Source organism: Schistocerca serialis, chromosome 12 (genome assembly GCF_023864345.2).
Source record: "Schistocerca serialis cubense isolate TAMUIC-IGC-003099 chromosome 12, iqSchSeri2.2, whole genome shotgun sequence".
NCBI classification, from domain to species: domain Eukaryota; kingdom Metazoa; phylum Arthropoda; class Insecta; order Orthoptera; family Acrididae; genus Schistocerca; species Schistocerca serialis.
In genome coordinates this window covers 21,479,390-21,497,519 of record NC_064649.1, presented here as the reverse complement: position 1 = coordinate 21,497,519, position 18,130 = coordinate 21,479,390, and the positions used below count along the sequence as shown (strand labels likewise).

The following is an 18,130-nucleotide window of genomic DNA, read 5'->3' as shown; positions in this document are numbered from 1 at the left end:
AGATCTGATATAACATACATATGCTGTACAATAAGAGATAATAGCAAAGTGAAGACTTTACTTTTTCAGACATCTTTACGAAATGGAAGAAGATAGGTATTTTTGGAAAAGACATTAGTAATATACTGGATCCCAGAAATATGAAAAGAACATTATAAAAAAGTCAGAGACAAGAGGTGGAAATTCTTCTAGAACTAAGATCCTGTATTTAGAAGTCTATCAAGGCAGGAAAAAGGTGTACATATACTGTAAAGCACCAAGAACAGTACGGACACAAGAAAGAGAAAACCCACAGAGGGAGAAGATTAAGAATTAAATGTATTTGTCTCAACCAGGTAACAGTGCAATAGTGGTCTGTGTATCACCTAATACATGCATATTTGTAGCTCATGATTTTGACACTGTCATACAGTTTGGAGTAGATTTTTGATGCTTTTGTTTGCTAATTAGAGGATGTTGCATGATTTTGTAATTAGATTTTATAACTGACATAGTTAACAACATCAGGCAAATACATGCAAGTGAGGTGTATTTTATTGCTTACATATACAATATGGCCAGTTATATGTGAAATTTGACCCTATAACAAAAATTAAAATAACAGGAGTTGTAGTAGGGGGAAGCTTGTATTTACATGGTGTTAATGATATTTCTTTGTATGAATTAATGAAACTTAAGCACTGATACATTTGAAAACATATGCAACAAATATAATTAATAATTAATTAATGGAAATTTGCCTATTTTGATCATTTTAAAATTTTATGAAATTTTCTAGAGGAAAGTTTTCTGTTAAAAAAAATCAGTATTTTGGATGTATTATTTATTTGTGGAGAGTATATTCTCATACTCAAAACATTATGGATTTTTGATTCTTCATTGTAAATCAAAAAAGTTAAAACTGTAAAAACGAAAAACTTTGTAATTTTACACATCTACATAAGGACCGGTGCAAGGCTGGCTGAGAGAGTTGTTGATTGTTGGAGAGAAGTTCTCCCTTTGTATTATATATGTGACAGATTTGTTTGAATCAAGAATGTATTATTCTTCGACAGTTTGAAATTATGACACTGTTTTAAATGATGAGTCAATACATAATTACATGATGTTAAAAATGATGTTTCACTTTGAAATTGGAATTATGCCATGGACCTTTCGTGATCTTACACAGTGTGCCAAATTTACCAGATAAGTGCTTATTAAGATTCTACACTGGTAGAAAAATATTGCAGTGCCAAGAAGGAGATGAGATATGCTATGGTCATATGACTAGGGCCTCCCGTCGGGTAGACCGTTCGCCGGGTGCAAGTCTTTCGATTTGAAGCCACTCTGGCGACTGGCGCGTCAATGGGGATGAAATGAAGATAATTAGGACAACACAACACCCTGTCCCTGAGTGGAGAGAATCTCCAAACCAGTCGGGAATCGAACCCGGGAGCTTAGGATTGACAGTTTGTCGTGCTGACCACTCAGCTACCGGGGGCGGACAGGAACTGAGTGACATGAACGAAAGCTGGTAGACACGTTTCTACATCTGAAAGATGATATCTGTTCCAATTTCACACCAGTTGCATAAGAGTGGCACTAATAGAGCCAATATGAGGATGCAAATCAGGTTTGTTTTTAATACACTCTGTAATGGTCATAAGCATTAGTCACCTGTGAGACTGGAAGTGGTGAATTGATGTTAGTCAAGAACACCTTCAAGGTGACAGAGAACCCATTATCAACACCTAACTGAGTCTGAACAATGTCGTGTAAGAGAGCTACAAGAATTTGGATTTACATTCTGTGATAATGCAGAAAGACTAGCCACAGTACATGTTTGGTGGCAGCAGTGGTCACAAGAATACATGGTCGCAAGAAGATGGTGTTCTGTGCAGTTACATGGCAATACTGAGAGGGAAAACCATCACATTTGGTGTACAGTTCTGGTGCACAGTACTGCCCATGCAGCAGCAACTTGGGCAGGGGTTGCACCACAGTGAAACAACAAGTTGTTACAAACTGGTTTCTTCTAGGATAGCTCTGAACCAGATGCCCTGCAGCATGCACTCCACTGCCTCCAGTCCAGTGCCATTTATGACTTCAGTGGTGCCAAGCAATAGCTCACTGGAGGGCAGCGTGCAGGTCTGTTGAGTTTTCTGATGAAACCCGGTTCTGCCTCGGTGCCACTGATGGCCGTGTGTTGGTTAAAAGGAGGCTGGTTGAGGGCCTGCACCCAACCAGTCTGCATGCTAGACACACTGGACCTACACCTGAAGTTATGGTCTGGGGCGAGATTCTGTATAGCAGGAGCCCTCACGTGGTTATCCCATGCACCCTGAGTGCAGTTCTATGTGCCAGTCTCTTGTCTTGGCCTACATTATCACCAGATCTCCAATTGAGCAAACACAGGGTGGTCGGAAATTCCCATTACTAACTTCTAGGACATGTAGAGGGTAGTGAGTACATAACATTTTGAATAGTAACCCATGTCCAGAAATAAATCGTTTCCATTCTACGACAGTTTCAATGCAGATGATTATCTCATCCACACCCATGTGAGGAATGTACACTACTGACCATTAAAATTGCTACACCAAGAAGAAATGCAGATGATAAACAGGTATTCATTGGACAAATATATTATGCTAGAACTGACATGTGATTACATTTTCACGCAATTTTGGTGCATAGATCCTGAGAAGTTAGTACCCAGAACAACCACCTCTGGCCATAATAACGGCCTTGATACGCCTGGGTATCGAGTCAAACAGAGCTTGTATGGCGTGTACAGGCACAGCTGCCCATGCAGCTTCAACATGATACCACAGTTCATCAAGACTAGTGACTGGCGTATTGTAACGAGCCAGTTGCTCGGCCACCATTGACCAGACATTTTCAATTGGTGAGAGAGCTGGAGAATGTGCTGGCCAGGGCAGCAGTCGGACATTTTCCCTATCCAGAAAGGCCCGTACAGGACCTGCAACATGCGGTCGTGCATTATCCTACTGAAATGTAGGGTTTTGCAGGGATCGAATGGCGGGTAGAGCAACAGGTCGTAACACATCTGAAATATAACGTCCACTGTTCAAAGTGCTGTCAATGTGAACAAGAGGTGACTGAGACGTGTAACCAGTGACACCCCATACAATCACGCCAGGTGATATGCCAGTATGGCGATCACGAATTCACGCTTCCAATGTGCGTTCACCGCAGTGTCACCAAACATGGATGTGACCATCATGATGCTGAAAACAGAACCTGGATTCATCCGAAAAAATGACGTTTTGACATTAGTGCACCCAGGTTCGTCGTTGAGTACACCATCGCAGGTGCTCCTGTCTGAGATGCAGTGTCAAGGGTAATCGCAGCCGTGGTCTCTGAGCTGATAGTCCATGCTGCTGCAAATGTCGTCGAACTGTTCGTGCAGATGGGTCCCCATCTGTTGAGTCAGGGATCGAGACGTGGCTGCACAATCCGTTACATCCATGTGGATAAGATGCCTGTCATCTCGACTGCTAGTGATATGAGGCCATTGGGATCCAGCACGGCGTTCCGTATTACCCTCCTGAACCCACCGATTCCATATTTTGCCAACAGTTATTCGATCTCGACCAATGCTAGCAGCAATGTCACGATATGATAAACCGCAACCACGATACGCTACAATCCGACCTTTATCAAAGTTGGAAACGTGATGGTAAGCATTTCTCCTCTTTACGCGAGGCATCACAACAACATTTCACCAGGCAACGCTGGTCAAATGCTGTTTGTGTATGAGAAATCGGTTGGAAACTTCTCTCATGTCAGCACGTTGTAGGTATCGCCACCGGCTCCAACCTTGTGTGAATGCTCTGAAAAGCTAATCACTTACATATCACAGCATCTTCTTCCTGTTGGTTAAATTTCACGTTTGTAACACGTCATCTTCGTGATGTAGCAGTTTTAATGGCCAGTAGTGTACTTAGGCGTGACCCAGTACAATTGTTGCAATCCATTTGAAAAGAATACTGACTCGTTCCGTTATTACTTATGCATTTGCATTACAACTTACACCTCATGGTTTACATTAGTCAACAACAACAAGAACCCAGCATCTAAGGCGCCAGCCGCAACGTACCGATGCATTACAACAGTGGTTCGATGTGGCGACCACCAACATGGTTACACACATTGTACCTCTGAAGCATGTTCTGGTACACTCTCTCCATCCCATCTGATGTCCCTTCAGTGTCTTGTGCAGTGGCCAGAACTTGTGCCAGCAGATCTTTGCCTGTCTCTATAGGTGTCTCATAAATTAGGCTCTTCATACGACCCCACAAGAAGTAGTCCATAGGGGTTAAATCCGGCGATTGTGGTGGCCATGCGGTTGGACCACCATGGCCTATCCATCTTTCACCATACCATCCGTTGAGATGCCTCCTGACAGCCAGTGAAAAATGAGGTGGTGCTCCACATGCTGAAACCACATTTCTTGATGGACATTCAGTGGTACAGTTTCCATGAACGGGACCATTACGTGTTGTCAGGAGGCTAAGTATGCAGGACCTGTGAGCTTGGATGGACGGAGGTATGATCCAGTCACATGACCGACCAGAATACCTGCCCACACGTCAATTCCAAATCTGTGTTGAAATCCCTGAGCATGCATGGCATGAGGGTTTTGATCTGCCCAGACATTGCTATTTTGAGCATTCAGAACACAATCCCTTGTGAACCTACATTCATCTGTAAAGAGAACTCATTGTGGAAACGGGGGCACGTCAATGCAATGGTGCAGGAAGCGTGTTCAGAAGGAGACACTTTGTGGAAAGTCAGCTGGACCCATAGCGTGTACCCTTTGTAAGTGGTACGGATGTAATTGTTGCTCATGCAGGATGTCCAAGACGGTACTGTGACTAACAGCTATTGCACACACAATTGTTCGCAAACTCGTTGACGGGCTATCTTCAATGTGACACAGTACACCTTCTTCAAATTCGGGAGTGTGGTGTTGCCATGAAGCACCATAGTCCTGCCTCCTCACGGTGAAGCTACCTGTTTCTCGTAGCCGTTGTGTAACTTGGGCAAACAGTTTGTGTGAAGGAGTGTGACGGTGTGGAAAACGTTCGTGATACAGCCTACTAGAATGTCTTCCATTACCTCCAGCTTCGCCATACGCAAGGAGCATGTCTGTGTATTCTGCAAATGTGTCCTGCACCATGTATCCTCTATCGGTGATGCACAGGTATTGACTCCATCTCACAGCAAAGTGGACAATAAGTGACATCTGGGGATCATTTGACATAGTACACTTCATCGCGTCTACCTTGTTGCATACCAGGACAGGCAACTCTGAGACGTTTCTGTTGCCCTAGGCAGACACTGACGAGGTACACATCTGAACTGAAACTGTCGCAGAACAGAAACGATATGATTCCAGACACGGGTTCCTATTTAAAATGTTCTGTACTCACTACCCTCTACAAGTCCTAGTTTGTAACGGGAATTTCCGACCACCCTGTATATGGAACATCAGACAACTACTCCATCATCATCCACAAACACCATTAACTGTTCCTTCACTGACTAAGTGCAACAGGCATGGAAATTCACCCCACTACCTGACACCGGACAACACAATGTGTGCACCTTCGCACACCTGAATTCAACATTCTGCTGGTTACACAGGTTATTATGTACCAGTATTTCACATTTTCAATGGCTTATCTCGCACATACATTAACCTATGACCTTTGCAATATTAATCACTTAAATATGTTACCTAGACAGATGTATTCCCAAAATTTAGTTACTTTGCATTAATTATTTTTAGTGTTGCATTTTTTTTCTGTCAGTATATATATTCCTCCTGTCAAAACATCATGTGGTTCTTCTTCTTCTCCTCCTTCTCCTCCTCCTACTCCTCCTCCTCCTCCTCCTCCTCCTCCTCCTCCTCCTCCCTTTCACTCACTCACTCACTCACTCACTTACTCATTCTCCCTCTCTTCCTTCTTTTTCTTTTTTTCAGCTTTATGCTCCAAATTAGATAGGAGGGTATACTGCATGAGCTGGAATGACTGGGAAAGAATATGTTGCAAGCAGTGTGTTGCTCAGTGAGTTTTATTGACAGCTGTTATACACTGGAAGACTGAGCTCGCCATCTACTGGCGGCGCCTGCTGTGCTGTCCCCTTCTCCTGGCAGCAGCACCACGGCGGCGGCTGCTGCTGAAGGCGACCAAGCTGACGGTACGGTTGCCCAGCGGCTGCAGCGGCCTCCGGTTCGAGACCAACAGGCTGCCGTCCTCAGTCTTCAGGGTGCGGAAGGCAGCCACCTGTCGGCATCGGAATGCAACCGGTATGCTGTGGCCACAGTGAGTCAACGACAGTTCCTGTCCACCTCGGTATCAAACTGAACATTGTACAACACTAATTTTAATTAAGAAAGCAATCCCATATTTTAATGACGAACACCATCCAAAAATCATATATAGGGCATGTATAATAACAAATATAAAAGAAAGCTAATAAAATGTAATTAAATTAAGTCAGGAGATGTGGACACAATTAGATTAGGAAAGTAGACAGTAGAAGTAGTCAACAAGTTTTGCTATTTGGGCAGTATAATGTAATAGATTGAGATTTACTTATTGTAGTACCATATATGATACATCTGGTTACTGAATGTGATGATATGTTACAACTTTCATTGTGTTGTTTTACATTTAGACTTGTGTTTATTTCCACCTTTCGTGTCATAAAATTGTAGTTGTAGTACTTCATCTACAAAAATTACTATAGAAAGCCTGCTTACAATGTTTCAAGAACTGGCTTGAAAGAATGATTCTAGGAGTATACCATAAGGTAATAGAAAACTGGTAAGTCACATTGGCAGTTAAGAATATGGCTATCTTTGTAATGGATTCACACCTTTCCCAGTATGGAAACCATAAGCAACACTTTTACCTATTCCACTAGCACACAGAAATGAAATGGAATAAACGACAATCTGTACACCTTTGTAAACATCTCAATCTAAATTGTAGGGCTCCACAAGGGTCAGTGGTTGGTCCTCTATTTATCATACTCTGCTTAAATGATACTGCAGTGACTTTAAAGACAGTTAAAAACACCGTAATGTTCATAGATGACACAAAAACACTACTCAGGGGTCCCAACTCAAATTTAGGAGTCATGACAGATGCGATCTGAAAATGCCTACAATTGTTGACAGCTAACAGTTTCAGTCTTAAGGTCACAAACAATCTAACAATTTCTAACAAGGAATAATGACCTGTTGACAATAGAAGTATAGATTAATGGTCACACAGTACATGACACATCACTCAAGCAACCTTACTGTGTTGTACACTGCACAGGCCATACCGGTTCTCTCACCCGGTGCTATAGTCAGGTGTTTCTCTTAAGAATCGTCAGGCGCATTTTATTTGGTGTTTCAGCAGATAATAGCAAAACAGGTACTTCTTGTCTCATGCGACGCCCATTGTCACATTGTCAACAGATAGCAATGGTTTGTCTTCCATTACAAACAGAATTCTTTTTAAATCGGAATTTTATGTGCCCATTAGACAGAGCACTCCCAAATTATCCTAGTCCGATATTCGTGAAATGGGCAAACAGAGGCGATAAAATGCAAAGAATAAACAGCAATCCAGTAGCGCTCCATGCATGGCGGTAGCAGTCAGCGCGCACCAGAGCACTGCTGTCTGTTGGGGTACTGCCTATCCTTCATGTTTTACCGTCGCTGCTAATACATACCGTATCAATATCATAAATATTGCACCAGGCTAATTTGGAAGAGCTCTATCGAATGGGCACGTAAAAATCTACTTTAAAAATCATTTTGTTTGCAACAGTAAACAGATTCACGCTTTCCATCAGCTCTGGGCATCATTCATATGGAAGTCGTAATGAGCTCTATTTGTTTGGGGCGGACTCCAGCTACAGAATGCAAATATGAAAAACACCAGAGAAAATGTCCCTAATGATTCTTAGGGGAGAGACTATATGGTGTTTCTCACATTTGCATTCTGTAGCTGGAGCCTGCCCCATATAAATGCGCGCGCGCGTGTGTGCGTGTGTGTGTGTGTGTGTGTGTGTGTGTGTGTGTGTGTGTATACAGGGTGGTACATTGATCATGACGGCGCCAAATATCTCACGAAATAAGTATCAAACGAAAAAACTACAAAGAACGAAACTCTTCTAGCTTGAAGGGGGAAACCAGATGGTGATATGGTTGGCCCGCTAGATGATGTGACTTACCGAACGAAAGCGCTGGCAGGTCGATAGACACACAAACAAACACAAACATACACACAAAATTCTAGCTTTCGCAACAAACGGTTGCTTCGTCAGGAAAGAGGGAAGGAGAGGGAAAGACGAAAGGAAGTGGGTTTTAAGGGAGAGGGTAAGGAGTCATTCCAATCCCGGGAGTGGAAAGACTTACCTTAGGGGGAAAAAAGGACGGGTGTACACTCGCACACACACACACACACATCCATCCACACATATGGCACTGCCATAGGTCAAACGGATATCAACTGCGCTTTTTTTTTATATAGGAACCCCCATTTATTATTACATATTCGTGTAGTACGTAAAGAAATATGAATGTTTTAGTTGGACCACTTTTATCATTTTGTAATAGATGGCGCTGTGATAATCACAAACATATGGCTCACAATTTTAGATGAACGGTTGGTTGGTAACAGGTAGGTTTTTTAAATTAAAATACACAACGTGGGTACCTTTGAACATTTTATTTCGGTTGTTCCAATGTGATACATGTACCTATGTGAACTTATCATTTATGAGAATGCATGCTGTTACAGCGTGATAACCTGTAAATACAACATTAATCCAATAAATGCTCAAAATGATGTCCGTCAACCTCAATGCATTTGGCAATGCGTGTAACGACATTCCTCTCAACAGCGAGTACTTTGCCTTCTGTAATGTTCGCACATGCATTGACAATGTGCTGACACATGTTTTCAGGTGTTGTCGGTGGATCACGATAGCAAATATCCTTCAACTTTCCCCAAAGGAAGAAATCTGGGGACATCAGATCCGGTGAACGTGCGGGCCATGGTATGGTGCTTCGACGACCAATCCACCTGTCATGAAATATGCTACTCAATACCGCATCAACCACACGCGAGCATCATAATTTGTTGCAGGTCGTGGTTGACATTTCACATGTGGCTGAACACTTCCTGTTTCCTTAAATAACGAAACTATCCAGCGAACAGTCCGGACACTTGGATGATGTCATCCAGGATACCGAGCAGCATACATACCACACGCCCGTTCGGCATTTTGATCACAATAGCCATACATCAACACGATATCCACCTTTTCTGCAGTTGGTAAACGGTCCATTTTAACAGGGTAAATACCGTCCGCACTGGCGGAATGTTACGTGATACCACGTACTTATACGTTTGTGACTATTAAAGCGCCATCTATCACAAAGTGAAGAAAGTGGTTCAACTAAAACATTCATATTTCTTTACATACTACACGAATATGTAATAAAAAATGGGGGTTCCTTTTTAAAAAAAACGCAGTTAATATCCGTTTGACCTATGACAGCTCCATCTAGCGGGCCAACCATAACGCTATCTGGTTTCCCCATTCAAGCTAGACAGGTTTCGTTCTTTGTAGTCTTTTCGTTTGATGACTATTTCGTGAGATATTTGGCCCAGTCACTATCAATGGACCACCCTATATATATAGGAACCCCCATTTATTATTACATATTCGTGTAGTACGTAAAGAAATATGAATGTTTTAGTTGGACTACTTTTATCATTTTGTGATAGATGGCGCTGTGATAATCACAAACATATGGCTCACAATTTTAGATGAACGGTTGGTTGGTAACAGGTGTGTTTTTTAAATTAAAATACACAACGTGGGTACCTTTGAACATTTTATTTCGGTTGTTCCAATGTGATACATGTACCTATGTGAACTTACCATTTATGAGAATGCATGCTGTTACAGCGTGATTATATATATATATATATATATATCTAAAAACAAGGATGATGTGACTTACCGAACGAAAGCGCTGGCAGGTCGATAGACACACAAACAAACACAAACATACACACAAAATTCTAGCGTTCGCAACAAACGGTTGCTTCGTCAGGAAAGAGGGAAGGAGAGGGAAAGACGAAAGGAAATGGGTTTTAAGGGAGAGGGTAAGGAGTCATTCCAATCCCGGGAGCGGAAAGACTTACCTTAGGGGGAAAAAAGGACGGGTGTACACTCGCGCACACACACACACATCCATCCACACATATGGCACTGCCATAGGTCAAACGGATATCAACTGCGTTTTTTTTATATAGGAACCCCCATTTATTATTACATATTCGTGTAGTACGTAAAGAAATATGAATGTTTTAGTTGGACCACTTTTATCATTTTGTGATAGATGGCGCTGTGATAATCACAAACATATGGCTCACAATTTTAGATGAACGGTGTGAGGCAAACTGCCCCACAACTGTTTAACTAGTCCTCCATATAGTGCATACAGCCTCTGCGATTGAGTGAAGTCTGAGGTGTCCCACTTACGTTCTGTTGGAGAAAGGTCTGTAGATCTTTGTGGCCACAGCAGTACATAGAGACACATGCTGTGTGTAGATGAGCACTGGCTGCTGAAAAATGACACCGTTGCTTGAAAGATAGCACATGAGGTCAGAAGATGTCCGAAACATGCTGTTGTGCTATCCAATAAGAGATAATAGATGAGGACGCAGGTTGTCTGTGACGTAACATTATATTATTATGAGGAGCGGTCGAAAAGTTTCTTGCCATAATGTCTCATGCAAACACCACCACCTTTTATTTATTTGTTTATTTCATTCGTGTTCTGTAGACCCATTAGCAATAAATCGCTTGGGTGTAGAACGTGTCATTTACATAGATTTTAGACATTTGTTTATAATAATAGACTGTACAATGAATAATATATTACATAGAAAAAAATGTTTACAAGAATTGTTTTTTGTAAAAAGTTACAAATTACATTGAACTGAGTTACAATAGATCAAAATCAATTCGCATATTCACATACATAAATTCGTCCAGTGAGTAAATGGTTTTACTTAGAAGATATTGTTTAAGTTGATCTTTAAAAGTAGGTGGATCAGTAACTGACATTTTTTTTATAGTGTCCCATTGTAGGTATGCAAGTCAAATTTTGCGCCTCCAGCTTCAGTAGTTTTGCCGCTAGGGTGCGTTGTATACCGTAGTGTAAGCAAAATGGCGAATATCGAGAGAATCAAGAACCGTGCTGTGATTGAATATCTTCATTTGAACGAAATAACGCCAAAGGAAATTGCGGAGGACGTGCGGAATACATTTAAGGACAGTGCTCCATCTTATGCAACAGTGAAAATCTGGATATCCGACGCGGAAGAACGAGTGTGGAAGATGTGCCAATGAGTGGAAGGCCCGTCATTAAAACAGTGACTGCAATTCAAGATCCAATTCTGCAAGTTCGTCGAACAACGTCGCAGTACATTGAAACTACATAACTACATTACAATCTCCCATGGGGTGGGGGGGGGGGGGGTGCTTATGACATTGTTTTGGATATTTTGGGAATGCAGAAAGTTTCATCTCAATGAGTACTGAAAGACTTGAATGCAGATCATAGACAGGAACGTGTGCAGTGTTGTGAAGCAATCGTCTGCAAATCTGAAGTGGATGAAGATGGCTTTCTTACAAGGTATGTGACAATGGACAAAACGTAGGGTCTCCACTTTGATTCTGAGATAAGTCACAACAATGGAAACATCCTTCATCCCCTACCCAAAGAAGAATCCAGGTGCAAAAATCTGCCGGTAAGGTGATGGCATCGGTCTTCTGGGATACAGAAGGAGTAATTATGATGGATTACTTGCAAAAGGGCGTAACTATCAAGGCATCATACTATTGCACCCTCCTGCGCCATTTGAGAGAAGAGGTAAAGGAAAAAATTCACGGAAAATTGGCACGCAGAGTTCTTTCGCTTCAGGATAATGCTCCAACGCATAAAGCCCTCACAACACTGGAAACTCTGCATGACTGCGGGTTTGAATAGTTACGTCATCCACCATATTCTCCAGATTTGGTTGCATTTTTCTTTCCCAAACCTAAAAAAAGACCTCAGAGGACGACGATTTGACAATGACGATGTTGTGAATGCTTGGTTGGACTTGATATCGAAGACCTTTTATTAGAATGGTTTGAAGAAGTTATCTGAGCGTGCCCACAAGTACGAGGGCGGTTCAGAAAGTAACCTCCGATTGGTCACAGTGCGGGTTGTGGGGGGAGTAGCGACGCCATCTGTGCGTTCACACACTCAACAGGTCAGTCGGCATCAAGCTGTGGTCGAGTGAACGTCGTACCTGCGCTAGTTTAGTTTTTGTGGCAGTTTGAAATGTGTGCTGCAATAGAAAACCCCGCCAAATGTGAAGTGCGTGCTGTCATAAGGTTTTTTACAGCCAAAGGATATTCTGCAGCAGCTATTCATCGTGAGGTTTGTGCCGTGTACGGACCAAGAGTTATGAGTGAAGGAGTTGTCCGTGAATGGGTACGTTTATTTAAAAGTGGACGAGAAAACGTTCATGATGAAGAGAGGAGTGGTAGACCATCATTGGTGACTGACGAACTCGTTCAGACAGTTGATGCAAAAGTTCGTGAAAATCGACGTTTCTCAATGTCGGAGTTGTCTACTGGTTTTCCACAGATTTCTAAGACTCTCTTGTACGAGATAGTGACAGCAAGATTTGGTTACCGTAAGTTCTGTGCACGATGGGTGCCCAAAATTCTTACCGACCACCACAAAACTCAAAGAATGGCCTCTGCATTAGACTTTCTGTCACATTATGAGGATGAAGGAGAACCATTGTTAAACAGAATCGTGACCGGTGACGAAACCTGGATTAAGGACGTGAACCCTGAGACAAAAGAACAATCAAAGACGTGGGCACATTCAAATTCGCCTACCAAACCAAGAAAAGCCTCGCAAGATTTTTCTGCCAGAAAACTGATGGCAACGGTGTTTTGGGATGCCAAAGGGGTGTTGTTGGTTGAATTCATGGAACGTGGTACGACCATTAATCAAGACGTGTACTGTGAAACAATAAAAAAGTTACGACGGGCTATACAGAACAAACGCCGTGGTATGCTGACTTCCGGCATCGTTTTTTTGCACGATAACGCCCGTCCTCACTCTGCTCGCAGAACAACGGCCCTTCTTGAGTCCTTCAAGTGGGACGTTATCAACCATCCACCTTACAGCCCAGACCTGGCGCCAAGTGATTATCACCTCTTCATGCATTTGAAGAAATGGCTCGGGTCACAGCGGTTTGATGGCGACGAAGAGCTCAAAGATGCGGTCACAGGCTGGCTCCAGGCACAAGCGGGTGATTTTTATGCAGAAGGAATTTCAAAGCTTGTGAAGAGATACGATAAGTGCCTCAATCGCTATGGAGACTATGTAGAAAAATAGTGCAAAGATGTAGTTGTAAGATGTATATATTAAAATATTTTTATTTAACTTGGTGTATTTTTTTAAATCAACCGGAGGTTACTTTCTGAACGGCCCTCGTATGTTAGTCTGTATTATATTGAAAAATAAATTGGTGTTGTGAAATTTCTGTCTTTCTTTATTTGTAAGGCTAGAAACTTTTCCACTCCTCTCGTGTTTTTATAGTTTCCCCAATAGCTACATGCCATGACCTGAATTCGTACCAAATGATTTCAGACACCAAGACACCTTTAGTATCATTGCTATGCCTCTCGAAAACGTTCGAAGAATGTCTGACCTCTTGCTGGGTCACTACCGTATTTACCAACAATTGTCATCTGGTGTGGTGCATAACCACAATTCATTGTTGAACACAATGCAATGCCATTCATTGGCAGTCCACGCTTTTCGGTCATGACACTACTCCGAAGCCAGCCATTTGTGTTGTGATTTTAATGGCAACCTGTGCATGGGACGGTAAGGCCGGTATTACACTATCAAATTTCTTTGTCAAATAACTTTGTCAGAGACATTTGATGGTGTAATAGGGAACTTTGTGAAATCTCGTCTGTCGTCAAATAAATTTGATCAAATCTAGGGCCTCGTTGTCGATTTGATCAAAGAAGTCACTTGTCTTCTGTTCACTGCAATGTGACATGTTACCGCTGCAGCATTCTGTCATCTGTAGTGTTTTTGTAATCATTGCCAGTAAATACAATTGGTGTGTACCGTCAACTACAAAATTAATAGAGATGTATGAAGCTGATGAGGCACTTTTCAACGTGAGGCACCCTGAATACAAAAATAGATTAAGAAGATTGGAGACCTGACCTGACCTAACCTAACCTAACCTAACCTAACTCTCTCCTGTAGCAAGAAATCGGAGTGTTACAGTGAGCCTCTCTTCTGCAGATATAGCAGTTCCTAAGTGAGCATTGTGCTTTGTTATATGAGGATACACTTCCCTGACCACATACTGAAATGTATGGTCATCCACTCTTAAGTAGTTGATATACTACTTGACGTCCTCCACTATAAGCTCACATAACAAATTTTGTTGAATGCTTTTATTGTGTCGTCGTAAAACCCACGGCTCCACCCAGGTACGTTTCCTTTTTTCCCCCCGCTTCTCTTCTGCATGTGCACACAGTGCAATTGTGGTACATAGAACTGCTGCAGTTAGTAACAAGTTGTGGTTGTCAGCCATCTTGAACTTTGACAAAACATACGATGACAGTGTAATACCCCTTTTTAGCGCCACATCAAAGATCTTTGTCAAATATGTTTAACGAATATTTGATCAAATCGTCGACAAAGAAATTTGATAGTGTAATATTGGCCTAATTACCTAGTCCAGCTGCTCCTGGTCTCTGACCAACGGTGTGGCATGACGCAGAAGGTCGTAGGGATCTATTACTTGTTCTTGGACGGCAGATACAGACGTAAAGTGATCACAGTGTCCTCGGTACACAATACAGCGATTAACAGGAAGCGTTTCTCAATATTCTCATTGGAATTCTTACATCCAGGTATTTGTACAAGTCAGCTGATTCCAGTTATGACTCACTGATGTTGTAGTCATGGGATAGTGCTTCTTTGCGTTTTTTGATTTGCGCAACTGTACATTTCTGAATATTTAAAAGAAGTTGTCAGTATTTGCACCACTTTGAAATATTATCAAAATCTGCAGGATGTCAGTGAAGATTTTTTTCAGATAGTAGTTCACTGTACAGGGCTGCCAGAAGCACTCTGAAAAACTTGCAAGTGTATTGCAGGGTAAGAATGTGCTGAGACATAACTGTTAAGAAAAAAAATCTGTATGTTGCGCCGTTTCCGATTTAATGAGCACTGAAGTTAGTCAGTCAGGTCGTTGCACGTGCAAATTCAAGAGGTCTGCCAGATACTACTGTTCTTGTAATGTAAATGACAGCACCCGAGACTGCTCAGCATTTGGCCCGGATTCGATCCCATATCTAATTTTTGTATCCTGCTCTTGTGAGGTTTTAGGAAAACAAACTAAGAACACATTTACTGTCTCCGGCGGGCCGCTTGAATTTGCGGAAGCAATGGCCTGATTAGCTAATTTCAGTGTTAATGAAGTCAGAAATGGTGCAACGTATCAAACTTTTTTCTTAATAATTATACTTAGCACGACCTACCCTTACAATTTTTCAGACTGTTCCTGTCCACTTTGTAAATAGCTGAACCATCTGTTTACTATAAATATAGTCTTATAGCCCGCATCTCGTGGTCGTGCGGTAGCGTTCTCGCTTCCCACGCCCGGGTTCCCGGGTTCGATTCCTGGTGGGGTCAGGGATTTTCTCTGCCTCGTGATGGCTGGGTGTTGTGTGCTGTCCTTAGGTTAGTTAGGTTTAAGTAGTTCTAAGTTCTAGGGGACTGATGACCATAGCTGTTAAGTCCCATAGTGCTCAGAGCCATTTGAACCATATAGTCTTATAGGTCTTTAAAATAGAAGATGACAAGCAAGAATTCCAAATGAGATGTAAACAGACAATTAGGGGAACTGTGAATGAAATGGTTGGTAGCAGATTCATATAGGAGCAGGCAGTACAGGATCCTAGCTAAGTATGGTACACCATAAATTGTGTATTTTATTATGTTGTATTTTCACGAATGTGGTACTACATATTAATCATTTAACATTATTTGAAACCATTATCTGCAAAGATAAAGTCTATCATATCATTTCTTAGGCACAATTACGACTCTGTACAAACTGAAACATTGTGTGAAGATTTTTGTCTTGAGTAAGTTCAACGGCTTCAAATCCAGGAAGGCAGATTTTCGTTCATGTATTGCAATTTTTTGTATAAAATACGTTGAATTTTAGAATAGAAGTTTCTCAAAAACATTGTAAACGTCACAGTTAATCGTTCAAAATGTAAGTAGTCCAAATATTCATAAGCTTTAACGCGGTCTTAAAGACACATTGACGTATACACCAATAGTATTTCAGTATTTGTACATTAGTAAAAGGCACTAATAAAACTGATTAACGACTTTTTTCAAAATTTTTATGTTTCGTATTCAATTGTTAAAAATTAATCTTACGAAATTTTGTACAGGTAAGTTTCCTGTTTAACGAAAATATTTATCTTAAATGTGTCATTCGTTTACGCAGAATATGTTGTCATAACTAAAACTTTGTGAACCTTGAATTCATCGTTGTAGATCAAGTTCATAAGTTAAAATTTTGGCCATATAAAATTCCTGATAACTGATAATAATCATTTATATGAAGGTGGATGCGAGACGATAGGGCGTTTGCTTCATGATCCAGGGTAACTACAAAGACTTAAAGTTAGCATCAGTGGTGTGCTACATTTGTATCAATTACTAACAAAGTTTGTGAAATTTGGCTGTCATCTTGTTCAAAGGGTCGAATGATTACACATCTGAGCGAAATGAAAAATGGTGTTTCTCGCTCTGTAGTTTGTCCTGCAACATGTACACTACTGGCCATCAAAATTGCTACACCAAGAAGAAATGCAGATAATAAACGGGTATTCATTGGACAAATCTATTATATTAGAACTGACATGTGATTACATTTTCACGTAATTTGGGTGCATAGATCCTGAGAAATCAGTACCCAGAACAACCACCTCTGGCCGTGATAACGGCAACCATACGCCTGGGCATTGAGTCAAACAGAGCTTGGATGGCGTGTACAGGTACAGCTTCCCATGCAGCTTCAACACGATACCACGGTTCATCAAGAGTAGTGACTGGCGTATTGTGACGAGCCAGTTGCTCGGCCACCATTGTCCAGACGTTTTCAGTTGGTGAGAGATCTGGAGAATGTGCTGGCCAGGGCAGTAGTCGAGCATTTTCTGTATCCAGAAAAACCCGTTCAGGACCTGCAACATGCGGTCGTGCATTATCCTGCTGAAATGTGGGGTTTCGCATGGATCGAATGAAGGGTAGAGGCACGGGTCGTAACACATCTGAAACGTAACGTCCATCGTTCAAAGTGCCGTCAATGCGAACAAGAGGTGACCGAGACATGTAACGAATGGCACCCCATACCATCACGCGGCGTGATACGCCAGTATGTCGATGACGAATACACGCTTCCAATGTGCGTTCACCGCGATGTCGCCAAACACGGGTGCGAACATCATGATGCTGTAAACAGAACCTGGATTTATCCGAAAAAATGGCGTTTTGCCATTCGTGCACCCAGGTTCGTCGTTGAGTATACCATTGCAGGCGCTCCTGTCTGTGATGCAGCGTCAAGGGTAACCGCAGCCACGGTCTCCGAGCTGATAGTCCGTGCTGCTGCAAACGTCGTCGAACTGTTCGTGCAGATGGTTGTTGTCTTGCAAACGTCCCCATCTGTTGACTCAGGGATCGAGACGTGGCTGCACGGTCCGTTACAGCCATCCTGATAAGATGCCTGTCATCTCTACTGCTAGTGATGCGAGTTGGTTGGGATCCAGCACGGCGTTCCGTATTACACTTCTGAACCCATCGATTCCATATTCTGCTAACAGTCAATGGATGTCGACCAACGCGAGCAGCAATGTCGCGATACGATAAACCGCAATCGCGATAGGCTACAATCCGACCTTTATCAGAGTCGGAAACGTG

At 42.0% G+C, this 18,130-nt stretch overlaps 1 protein-coding gene across 1 annotated transcript in view; it reads right to left on the bottom strand.

Annotated features, from left to right (window-relative positions):
• Positions 1-6,069: 6,069 nt before the first annotated feature.
• Positions 6,070-18,130, bottom strand: part of LOC126428246 (carbonic anhydrase 1-like) — a 125,531-nt gene continuing 113,470 nt past the window's right edge. Inside the window, exon 7 of the mRNA XM_050090161.1 lies at positions 6,070-6,299. Coding sequence (XP_049946118.1) covers positions 6,129-6,299 — 171 coding nt within the window. The 3' untranslated portion in view covers positions 6,070-6,128. The remainder of the gene's footprint in view (positions 6,300-18,130) is intronic.